This window comes from Danaus plexippus, chromosome 2 (assembly GCF_018135715.1).
Source record: "Danaus plexippus chromosome 2, MEX_DaPlex, whole genome shotgun sequence".
In the NCBI taxonomy this organism is placed as follows: domain Eukaryota; kingdom Metazoa; phylum Arthropoda; class Insecta; order Lepidoptera; family Nymphalidae; genus Danaus; species Danaus plexippus.
Genome location: NC_083537.1, coordinates 8,083,628 through 8,096,764, shown reverse-complemented (window position 1 = coordinate 8,096,764; position 13,137 = coordinate 8,083,628). Strand labels below are relative to the sequence as shown.

Here is a 13,137-nt window from a genome sequence, read left to right as displayed (position 1 = left end):
AATTTTTGACGATACTCACTCGTGTTGAGGGTGTACCTTTGAGTTAATGTTCTGCTCGTAAAATATTTAGTAAGCACTCCGAGTAGTAAATGTATGTACATTATGAGGTCCATTTAATTTGTAATTCAATTCTTTATTTAAGGGAATATAGGAAATCAATTATTACCTTTTGATATCACATTTGATTGCAGTTGATATATATATACTTGTGAAGAAAATTTGAAAAATAAATGTTATTATAGTTGCAAAAAAATTTAAAGCAGTGTCTTAATGTTTTCGAGAATATGAGAAGAGGAATTAGTTTTAGAAAATTCGAAGGAAATTTTTATATTTTAAAATTTCACTAACATTAATCTATTAGTTTATAATTACTTTGCTTAATCTCGTAAAAGCGTTTAGAGTTTAGGTAACCGGATTAAAGCTTTACAGTAAACTAAAAATTAATATATTTTTTCATATTAAACTTTAAGATATTTGAGATGATAATAAAATAATATTAATTTACTCTTAAAATTTTGGCAGATTAGTAGGATATTTTGTGACAATATTTAAAAATTACGCAATCGCCATTTCAGTGAGACGATCAAATTATCAAGAGCAAAACCAATCAATGAGGATTATTTAAACTCTTCTCCTTATTAAGATTGTGAAAGAAATCTTCAACGCTCTTTGAAAACTTTATCGAAATTTGAGATTTGAGATAATACTGGCATTAATTAAGAAAATATATATGATAGTTAAATAAATCTTTAACCTAATTAATCCAATTTCAAAGCATCTGGACTAATATTTCCATAACCGGGACTCTGTACATATAAACCCTACTAATATTAGATATAAATGCGAAAGTCAAAGTATGTATTTATGTTTGTTGCTCGTTAAATCATAAACTACTTAACGAATTTTAACAAAAATTTACAATCTTACAGCTCAGCTATCAGAATTAGATATAGCATACTTTTTTCCCGTATTAAACATGGCGTAACAGTTGTATTTTTTATGAAGTATCGTAATAGAGAGCGCAGATGACACTACCTTTTAGTTACCGTAACGGGTGTTTGAACACAAATTCCTCTGAAAGCCTAATGCCGAAGTCCAGGCAAATCAAGGACAAAAACTACACGAAAGTAAATAGTTCTTACATTAAATAATATGATTTATTTATGATATATAATTGATATAAGTCGTGGTGGCCTGGAGGTTAAAGGCCCGCTTCTCATACTTGAGGGCGCTGATTCGAAACCTGGCAAGTACATACCAATGTGATCTTTTCCGAGTCATATGCACTTTCTAAGAGTATTTAGACAAAACTAACGGAAACCTGGTCTTATAATTTCAAATTGTAAAATTGAAATCGCCAACCCGTTTTGAGCAAGCGTAATGATTAATGCTCTTGCCTTCTCCATGTGAGAAGTGGCCTTTGCTCAGCAGCGGGCTCCTATAGGCTGATGATAGTATAATTGAATTCAAAAGTTTCACAATTTTCAATTAATCGACTACGTATTAGTATTGAAACACAGGTTTTTTGATGTACTCGTTATCGACAAATAATAATTCTATTGGTGCCAACACAATACCGATAAATTACAGATAAATTATATAATGTGATAATATTAAAGCCAATCACAATTTTATCACGTCTCAGTATTTTTAGAATATTTAAAAAGTTTGGTATCTATATAAATTTGTTTGTAATATTGAAACGGTTAAATTGTTGTATATATTTTTATATATTTTATATGTAAATAACTATGAATAATCATAAAAGAACATGTCTGAAACTGTTCCCAAACTTAATCCGCCATTACGTTCACTAATGGGTTGTAAATGATTTGTAACACATGTAATAATAAATATTTCATAAGGGATTTAAATGGTACAATAACAAAATCTTAAATCAGTATACTTTCTAGAACAATCTCTACATTTCTTTTCCAATTTTGAAATAATAATTCCTATGCCTCAAATATAAATTCTGTCAAGTCATTGAGATGCTAAATGAAAAGTTTACAAAAGTTTTTTTTTTAATTGCTATATCGGTATAAGTTTATTAAAGAGGAATAATTTATTGAAAAGACGAGCTAATTCATTTTATTACTGATAATATGTAATTATTCCGATTGTTATATTTATATAAAAAAATATATAAATAATCTTTTTTATTTATGTTAGGAATATCATGTATGAATCTTGTTTTTATTTTAAGCACATTAAATAGATTGATTGCATATTTTTTCAGCCTACCAATTGTTCACAAGTTCATCATTTACATAATTATTTAATATTCAAAACGATCTGATATTGGTTTTGTCACAAAACATTTAAAGAATAAATTGACTTATAAGTGATGAAACGAATTCATTGTAAGATAATATCATACATTATCATGTTTCCGCTGTTTTAGTTTTCTCATTGTTGATATTAAATAAGTCACTATATAGAGCTCATCTTATCGAATGCATTTCATATATAATAAATATATATTACGTACAAAAAATATTATCGAAATTAGAACTTTTTCACGGTTAGTATTATTCATCTCTTACCGATTTATAGCAATATCCTTTAACTAGCAAAATATATCACCAAAATTAATTATTCACAACGGAAATTCGAAAACAAAACCATAAAATAAGAACTCACTTTATGACCACGTGCTTTTACGTCAAGGGACAAAAATACCGGGACCTCGGTCCGAACGCAGCAGACGCTGAACTCGAAATAACGTATTTACTAAAACGTGTATCCGCTGGAAGCCCTTCAACATTCAAAATAGTAATTCCCGTATTATTTGAAATACAACTCTATTGCAAACACATTAGAACGAAATTCAATTGCGATGATAGTGTAAATAATCACATTGAAACCGAAACACATATCGCTGTTACTTTCTTTATAGGGAAATGCGGCTGGTGTGAAAGAGAAAGGTCATGTCCACTGCGCATGTGCGAAGCTCGTAACAACTGATCAAGTGTATAATGAAGACAGATAACCTAAGTCTCTGAAAAGCTTTGAATAAATAAATGATACACTTATTACGTACTGATTAACATAATATTCATATCGTTCTATTTTATTAATATAATAAAGTTATTTTTAATAGGATTACATTTTCATTATGTCTTCGGCATTATTATATGTATAATAATAGATTTTGACATATTTTTTGATAGACAAGTGAGAAAATTTAATTACTGTAACGAAAATATAGATTATAGAGCATTATGTTTTGCCTGCACTGTCATACTTAGAATTGGACTTAAAGATCGTGGATACTCAGTCAGAACAAAATAAATGTCAACCACCATCCAACAACATATAGTCTGTGCCAAAGACCTTCATACAAAATACAGCTGTTATGATGTGATCCCACGGGAACTACGCTGAATTTCTGAATAAATCATAGCTCATAACGTATTCTGTTGTAAAAGTTTTCTCAAAACCTGTCAAGTAGTTTTTAAAGTAAATAGCAACAAACATCCATACATCCTCACAAAATTTCGCATTTATAATTTATGTAAGATTTTTTAAAAATCAAGTTTGGTATTTATAAAATAGAGTACGTCCGTACGTTCATTTATTAATTTTAATATCATGACATATTGGTCTAGGAGTCAGTAGAGAATCAAACGGTTTAGTCATACTTAAAAAGGTTTTTGGCGGGATACAAATAGGAAATACATAGTTGGTAAACACTGGCTTAAAAGTTTAATTATCGTGATATTAAAAATCTATCATATAATTACTAACCACTTGTTGCATAAGAAGTAAAAATCTCCTTTTGAAATAATGCTGTCTTTATAAAAAAAAAATCTCTATTTCTTTAAATAAATAGAAGGCCAACGCTGTGTAAATAAATGGTTGGTACTTATTTTAAATTACAATGCTCATACCTATCTTCAATTTAAAATTTGTATTTATCTATACCTACCTATGATGATGTTTACATACAAAATAAATGACCTCAATAATATCAATATGTATCACTTACCAATACAAAGTGCTGGAATCGTTTCATTCCAACTATTATCATCATAGCACCATATAACGCGAGCCCTCTGTCGCGTATCTTCGAAAACTAAATTCACATTACACATGTAGTGCGCAACATCTGCATTGCGATATACTAAGTAACCGTTAGATGGCGGTGGCAGCGTTACGCAACCTATACCTGTTGAATAAAACAGACGCTAGATGGCAGTATAACAAGAGATTATAAAACTAGTCTATTCGCTACTCGTATTGGCATTTGTTTCAAAGAGGAATTAACATGTTTTAAGGCTATAGATATAGTAATGCCATCTTTTGTCAAAGTCAGGAAATTTCATACAAAATATAACAAATAATCCGGGAAACTGCAAAAACTACACAAAATTACAGTACAAACTATAAGCATATAATATGTTAATATATATTATAATTTATAATAATCTATATTATTGTGAAATTTCATAAACATACATTTGGAAGTTTTTGCTTGAAAGAAATATCTATATATTTTTCTATGGTATAATATTTATTTATAAGATATTAAAATTTTATTATATTAGTAGAATAATCTTACTTTTATAGTGTAACAACACGCCTCTCTTAGGATAGGCACCTTTTGATTTCGCCTGAACCACTATTTCAACAGTATCCATGGCAGTGGTTATTTGACGCGGGAGGTCCACTTGTTCGCACGTACTGAAAAGAATATTGCCATTGGGATCCACCACAGACACAAAGTCTATACATTCCTCTTCAAACGGACCTATACCTGAAAACAAGATTAATTAGAAAACTAACGAAATTAAAGTATTTTGTTTGGTCTCCAATTAATTAAATGAAAAAACCGACGTACAATACTCGTTCACTGCTATCATTCACGTTTTCGTTGACAGAAAAGTCCTAGGGTCTATTACCATTGTCCATTAATATTCGCAAAAAAATATTCCAAATTTTCCATGTCTCGGTATATTTCAATTTAACAAATTCTGATGTAATATCCTATGTATCCACATTCCACTTACTTCTCAAACTAACATCTAGCAATGTAATCCTTATCTTCTGTTCTAGATTCACTCGAAGTTTCCACCGGCATTCTTCACCAACATAAAAATTAGGGTAACCCGGGGTCCTGATGTAACCCTCGCTCTCAGGACCAGTTTCTGACAAATACACTTCTCTGTTGCAATAGTGTATTGATAGTAAATCTGTAATATTTATAAAAAAACATTACTATTCAGTAAAACGTTGCGTCGTAACAATAAAGTATCGTATCGAGTCCATGATAGCGTCACTATTCATATTTTTGTCTATGATTAGTACAATATAAAAAACATTTTCTCACATCAAATCGTTCACGAAAATGCCAATGTAATTTAAGTTATGAGTTCGTATTGTTATTTCACTATCACCTCTAATTAATAGTCAACACGGGTTCAATTTTCTTAACAGGTTTGTTGACGCCCTGGGAAGGCGAGAGCCGAATTTGTTCCTCGAATTGTGACCTCAGACGAAGTTTGTAATTAAATTGACGGAGGGGCATAGTTTTGTTCGTTTACAGACACAAAATATCATTTATCAGAAAATTATATTAAAACGAATGATAAAAATGTCGAGCGTCACAATAAAATAACCTTAATATTTAAAATGTAAGGTATAGGAATTAAAATATTAAATTAAAAAATTAAACGCTTCATCATGCGACTACTATTTTATTATAATGATAAGATTTGGTGTAAATCTTTAATTTTCTCTTATACATTTATATCTGATAGCTTTTGAAGTAAATAAAATAAACATATCTACAATGGAGTGAAACAAAATAATTTTGAATTATTTAAAGTGATTTTTAAATAGTCCTTATCTTAAATATGTTATTATGATATAAGGGTGTGATCACAAGTGTACATGACATGAAACTCCTTTACTAAAAAAGCTAAAACACATTAAAATATACGAACAGATATATTATATTTATAAATATATGTATGTATTATCATTCATGAGGACATTAAGAAAAGTAAACCGACTCCAAAATAATACAGAAAGCCTTGAATTTGTTGTTCGATATTGCTGGATTATCTGCTAAATTCTACCCTAACTTTGTTCGTCGGTGCCGAGTGGGACGACCTTGACCTGGATTCTTGAGACGTTCTGAACCCAGCCTTAAAGGTTACCTTCCATCATAGTTTTGTTGGGAATAAATTTTATACATTAAAATAAAATAAAACATAAACGTATGAATCATTACAAATTTATTCTAAGCTAAGTAAGCTATTTCTTATTAATTTTTTTAAAGATTTATTTGATATGAATTTTCTCATTTATATAAATATATCAATTGCGAGGGGATAGGGTAGATATCTATCGAATAAAAATGGCATCTATGATTTCCAATTTCGCATGTCACAAATTATCAAACCCCAAACATTGTTATACTATCATTATCATATAATATAAGCCTAGCCGGCATGTAGGGCTGTTTGTAATATATTCTGCATTAACATTAATAACTTTACTAAGCAATAGATATAATCTCGATATTTATTGAAGTCCATTTAATAGAAAATCTCTCGAACCGGTTAATGTTAAATAATTTTGATTAAAAAAAATATACAGGATAGAACCGAAATAGATTTTAATAGACTTTATAAAAAAATAAATATTTTAATAACAGTGAATATGTGATATTGTTACTAGTTTTATTTATTTAGTAATAACAACGAGTAAACGTATACCTTTACCATAAGTGAAAGTTTACATCAAAATTACCTACACGAAAGTATCAAAACGAAAGTATCAACGTATTATATTCTTAAATTAAATATGTATGTATATCAGTGAACGAACGTCACACTAACCGCATGTAGTTAATCACGTAACCGTAGTTAGATACGTATAATGAGTTTACTAACGCCGAAATTATTTTCAAAATGACTGAATTCAACCTGACTATAATTGTGTTATAATAATATAACATATGAAAGTCGCAATAACATTTTAGTATATTATTATAAAATTCTTTATTATTATCCCCTATAAAGCATAAAACTAGGTAATATCGACAAACAAAAATCATTACTTATGGCCGTGGCATTATTAATCCCGTTGTCCATAACGACACAATGCCAGTGATATATGGGAGGAATATTATAGGACAAAAGAAACCCCAAAACTGATTATGATATTATTCGTGAGAATATCTAATGTGAAGGTCGTTAAATGTACTGAATCCTTATACAAATACAATACATGTATTAATTGAAAGTATAAGATGTATATTATATTTAGAAAATTAACTTAATAATCTCCCTCATAAAATTACTCTGTAGAATGTTTGTTTATTCGCGATTAACTTAAAAACAAGTCGTATTTAATATAACAAAATTCTTGTTATTATTCAGTATAAATTTAGTTGAAAGTAAACTTTATCTAACCTTAGTTTGTGTTAACCGTAAATAGCAAATGTAATAGTAATAATAATAATTGTAAAAATAAGAATTCCGTAACTAATACATTTAACGTAATTGTAAGAAATTTCAGCCACGGAATAAAAGCATAACATAATAAACATTACCAACACCGGTTTTAGTTGAATTATATACGCGTCGGGAATAAAAGCGATAACATTTACACGGTTAATTTTCGATTTCGGGGTAAATGGGCTATTGTATCGATAACAACGAAAACCAATGTAACAAAGTCTATCGACTTCGAACACGTGAGAACAATTAACGAAACAGAATAGTTCTGCTTATAATGGTTATTCGGCTGACAGGGGGGATGTGAGATCGGTAAAGCAAAATTTTATGTAACAAAAACACAATAGGGATTTATAATTATATTTACCATTCTAACATAAGCCTTTATATAATGTGTCGTTTAGATTGTTGAAGTTTTATATGAGCTTAGCAAACCATTTTTTATTTTTTGAGTTAAACGTCTTTTATGCCTTTTAAATGAAACTAATATTTTTCGGATAAACTTCTCGGATTTTTATTATTTCAAGAAACTACATAATCCCGACGTTTCGGTTACTTTTCAGCAACCGTGATATAATATAGAGTATATCCGAAAAATATTAGTTTCATTTAAATGAATAAAACTCGCGAAAATCTTAGATCTCATGATGTCTTTTATGCCTGTTAAAGTTATAATTTTGAATAAACCTGGATTAATAATGCTGAACGGATTTTTATAAAAATAGATAAATTTACATTTGGTTTTATAGCAAAATAAAAACAATTCCCTACAAAAAAAAAATTTTTTTTTTCGATAGAGAGTAAAATAATTTTATAGGAACATTGTATATTATATACATTTTTTCTTTCCACATCTTCCAATTTCAATATTAGCTCAATATTGCATTAATGATAATTCGACGGCACTAGTAATATCCATGTTACTATTTTATCTTCGTAGCTCTCTGTCGTCTCCCCCTCACAATAAACACACAACAAGCACGTGCTTCGAACGATTGTCAGAAAAATCCCTAGGGTAAATGTCAACATGTCAAAATGGTAATCTGGGAAAAGTTTCAACATCTTATTCTATCATAAGTAGTTATATATCAATGAAAATTAAATTCTTTTTTCCTTCATTAATTGCTTCTTAATTAAATATCAGGTCTTCAGTCTTTGTATACAAAAAAAAAAATGTTTTTAATTGCTTATTTAATGCCATCTATACATGGAAAACATTATTTTATGATTGTAGAGTCAATGCAATTTCAAAATGGCTTCTGTATTTCTACTGTATAGGACCACTGATTAGAACCTAGAGTAATAAAAAGCCCACATAAACGTTCAGGTATCACATTAATCTGGCCAAAATAGTAACCCTCGCTGATGTCACGTAATACAGTCGTCTAAATAACCAGTAATTTGGACCTTATTAAATCGAACTAAACTAAACCGAAATCGATTCGTTCAATTGCACATGCGTGAATTTAATGCAATTCGATCAGTGTGACGTCACACATCTGCCCGCTTTAATTTCACGCCTCCTGACCCATTTGAATGTGGAATTCAAACCTAATGTGTCTTACCCTTAAATGGACATCAGTAAAGTTCCAGAATCTTTCAGTGTTGCCACCTTATTTAACACTTGTAATGAATACTCTTTAATTAATTTTTATATTATTGTTGATAGTGTGTTCCAAAAATATCACAAGTGACATTTAAATGCTCTGAACATTTGATACAGGGCATAACTTTCGCAACTTTGGATAGATCTTATCTGACTAAAATTAAATTATATTTAGTAGTAAGTGTAGAGATGAATTATATGGAATGCATCCACCTAATAAAACTTAAATTATCCCAATATATCGGTGTACAGGGATGATTTTAATAAAATAGAATAGAGGCTTTTGATTTACATAAGAATTAGAGACATTCATTGGAATGTATAACGTAATCAATTATATTATGTATTTTTTAAACATATCTTAAGACAATTATAGCTGATTATCGTTTGGCGTAGGTAAACACTATACCCTTACCCTCAAGTAAAAGCGTTACATTACAGTTAATCATTCATAAATCTTCACAGATAGTAGGTACTACTAGTACTGATAGTAGGTCATTGAATGAGAACAGAGAAACGATACGTTTGTAGTGTGTTGAATGTTGCGTGTGCAAAGCATAGCGATCATTATACTTACGTCGTAAACATATTTTTTTCTTACAAATATTAAGGTTATAGTTTATTGATTTTTGTTAATCTACGAGTTTCCATTTAACTATATAATCAAATAGAGTACCAAAGGTAAGAGTAATAATAATTAAAACAATATTGTTCGTATTTATATTAAAGAAAATTGGATATATCTCACCATCAAAACAAGCGTATTTAACAAACACGACACCTGGAGACCAACTCCTGGAAGGTGGATAGTCCTCGGCCAGCACGAAGCTGCAGTGGTTCACTCCGGTACACCTGGAAGTCGTGAAAATTTGAATACAATACTATAGCTATAACATTTTTTTTTAGTTTATTTAAAACATAAAAATTAATTGAAATATTCTTATAAAACAACTGTTAAGAAACCGTCAAGCAAGATGCAAATATATTTAAGAAATATGTAAATAGCGCAGCCAAAGCGAATATTTTTTTTCCACGTTGTTTTTTTTTATTTAATACACATAATATCAATCTGCGTTATAAAGTTTATCTTTAAGGTAATTTCAATGTTTTATTTAATATTTAAGTAATATTCAGATTTATTGAGAATTCTTTTTGTTTCTATTACATCCATACAAAACGGTGCCTCAATATAAGAATAACGAGGTATAAAATATTGCGTAGTAACGAACATATACAAAAAAAAAATGTGTGGAGGAAACTTAAGAGTATCGGTTTTTTTAAATATTTCATTATGTGAACTTTTAATTGGTAAATTGACTTATTTTAAATATTGTCTATTTTAATGTCATCACATTAATGGTAAAATATTTTAAACAACAAAGTACCATATAAATGCCATCAGAAAATTCACAACGTATAGTTTATTTGTACTTAAGATATGTAGATATAGGATTCAAATTGTGTACAAAGAATAGGTACAGATATTTTCTATTTTATCTACGTATAAAGATTTTTACAAAACTCTTTAAAATAAATAAACCGAAAGATACAAAGTTGTTCTGAAATTCACTATAAGCAAACTTAAATTAGTTGTGATGTTACAAAGATCCTTTTTCCGTTCATAAAATTAAATTATGTCACAGGAGAAGTTAAAACGCAACAATTTCCCTCTTCTGTGAACATTTGAAAGTGAACCTTGTAGTTAATGACTCTAAGTTGAAGACTATTTAGTAGATTACTATTATTTATTGTATCAAGCATTGTCTCCAAGAATACAAATTAATTCTATATTTTATCACGGTTTAAATAGATATCTATAGGTACATTAATTATACTTTTAACATCCCGTTCGTATATAACAATGTCAACCCAATTTTTTTTTTCGACAGACATCTTGTATAAAATGCAAAACTCTTTTTAAATTTTTCAAACTTTTGTCACATTTTAGGGATATATCGTTTATATAAAACGACACTTCTTCTCACAGTTTTAGTGAGGAATATTAAATAAAATCATAATTTCCAAAAATATCTTGGAAATCTTTATAATTCCATACCTACAACTGCAGCAAAAAATTAAAAAATAATACATATCTTAGTAATTTTACTTTCTGAAATATTTACCAAAAAAAGACATTTTCATCATTTCATATTGTCCAGTCAATAAAAGTGTCTTACAGAGCAAGATCCCAGGGTTCCCAGACCTTACTTATTCTCTGATGGACAGAACATATGTGTACCTATAATAGATTAGTGTAAGTGTCTACAGTAAACGTATACCTATCATCTAGCTTATACCGACGGCCAATTCTTAGGTGCTACGGTTGAGTTAAAATTTACTTTACTTTATTTAAAATCTGTGGTCTAATTTTTAGGTATGTCGAAGGAAATTTTGTAAATAATCTCATATTAACTGCCGGGCACCTTCTGTTGGCAGAATAATTACTACACACTTTAATCTTTAAAAATCGACTGCAAAAAATCACAGAAACTCTTATCATTTCACCATTCTATAATCGTTTAGAAAATAAGGTGATAATAAATTATTTCGTTAGTATTAAAAGCATAGAATGAAAAAAAACTTAAATATACAATGCTATACCAGCATGATATCTGAGAGAAGGCGTGACCGAAATTACTTGCATTCTTCAAAGCTGCATACGGATTACAAGCGAGATAGTATCTCTTAATTTCCTCTTCCAACGTAGCGAGAACATCACAGAATTACATAACAGTGCGCAGACATGAGAGTTGAGACAGCAAAAACAGTATTGTATCGAAACTAAACTAACGTACAAAAAGGAAATAGATTCAAATAATACTTATAAAATTTTGTTTGTAATACATAAAAGGTATTTTTTACAAATTCACCATCAATGACTGTTTATTATTAAGTCAAAGTTAAATGTAATCAAACTAACTCCCTATAATGTCCGCTTCGCCCCGACCCATTAGATTTACAAGGAAATTTTTATCGAAAATTCAACCTATCATTCTGAACTCCTTAAACGGATATGAATCAGAGTGTTTTTACCATTTGAAATTCGGTATGCATCAAAGTATACGGTACAATACAAAAACTAAAATGTATTATAAGAGATTGTTGAAATACATTGAGAATTTTAAACTATTTTTCTGTACGATACTATAATCCTACTCGATGGCAATTCGTGTTTGTTGATCCTTGTTCAAATAACAAATAAGAGCCCACCTGGCTAGTTCAATTTTACGAGCCATTGGACAATGTAAATACTTTCCAACATAATTCCAAAAACTAATTCATTTCATAGCTAAAATTGTTTATTGTTAAACACAACCATATTTCTTTAGAAGTGGGCATGTATTTAAAAAAATTTAAATATGTTTGCTGCAAAAAAAAAAACAATCGTTTAATATTATGCATAAAAAAATATTGAGAAATTTATGTGTAAGTAAACAACATAAATAAAATAATACTGTTATTACAATCTTTAGTTACTAAAGCGAAATTTAATAAATGGTTTAGAAACAGCAAAACTTGTAAAATATTCAAGAGTCCGTTAAGCGGAACATGCTTTTTAGAATATCTGCTTCCGGACGTGACTTTGCTTGTAACTTACATCCGGGCGACTCCCTACTTTTTATTAACAAACCCTTATATTGCGATAAAAAGGTTTTTTTTTTGGTAAATTTATCGACTTAAATTTTCGATAGTTTTTCTATAGGGTTTTCCAATAGGGACGCTTGAACTTTGACAGCTGATTGCGGCCATGTTGTTTGAGTGACAGCTGTCAAATGCAGTGTGTTATATTCATTCCGTCCTCCCAAACCATGGCAGGTTACAGTGTCGAGCAGCACGTGCAAATCATAAAATTGTTTTATGAAAATCGATATAAAATTGTACAGCGCACTTATTTTTTTAATACATACAGAATGAAAGAAGTCTCACAATGGTTACCAATAGACAAATTTATATATGAAGAAAGTACTAAATATGGATTCAAAGTCTAATTTGAATAATTGTAAGACCCTTGTTTAATGGAACTTTTAAACCACATCATTTGATATTTTTAAAATCAACATT

General features: G+C 29.2%; 1 protein-coding gene across 1 annotated transcript in view; it reads right to left on the bottom strand.

Annotated features, from left to right (window-relative positions):
* Positions 1-13,137, bottom strand: part of LOC116779564 (uncharacterized) — a 43,545-nt gene that overhangs the window by 7,052 nt on the left and 23,356 nt on the right. Inside the window, exons 3-6 of the mRNA XM_032673914.2 lie at positions 9,824-9,927; positions 5,013-5,195; positions 4,565-4,759; positions 3,992-4,171 (exon numbers count right to left, since the gene is read on the bottom strand). Of these exons, the coding sequence (XP_032529805.2) occupies positions 3,992-4,171; positions 4,565-4,759; positions 5,013-5,195; positions 9,824-9,927 (662 nt within the window). The remainder of the gene's footprint in view (positions 1-3,991; positions 4,172-4,564; positions 4,760-5,012; positions 5,196-9,823; positions 9,928-13,137) is intronic.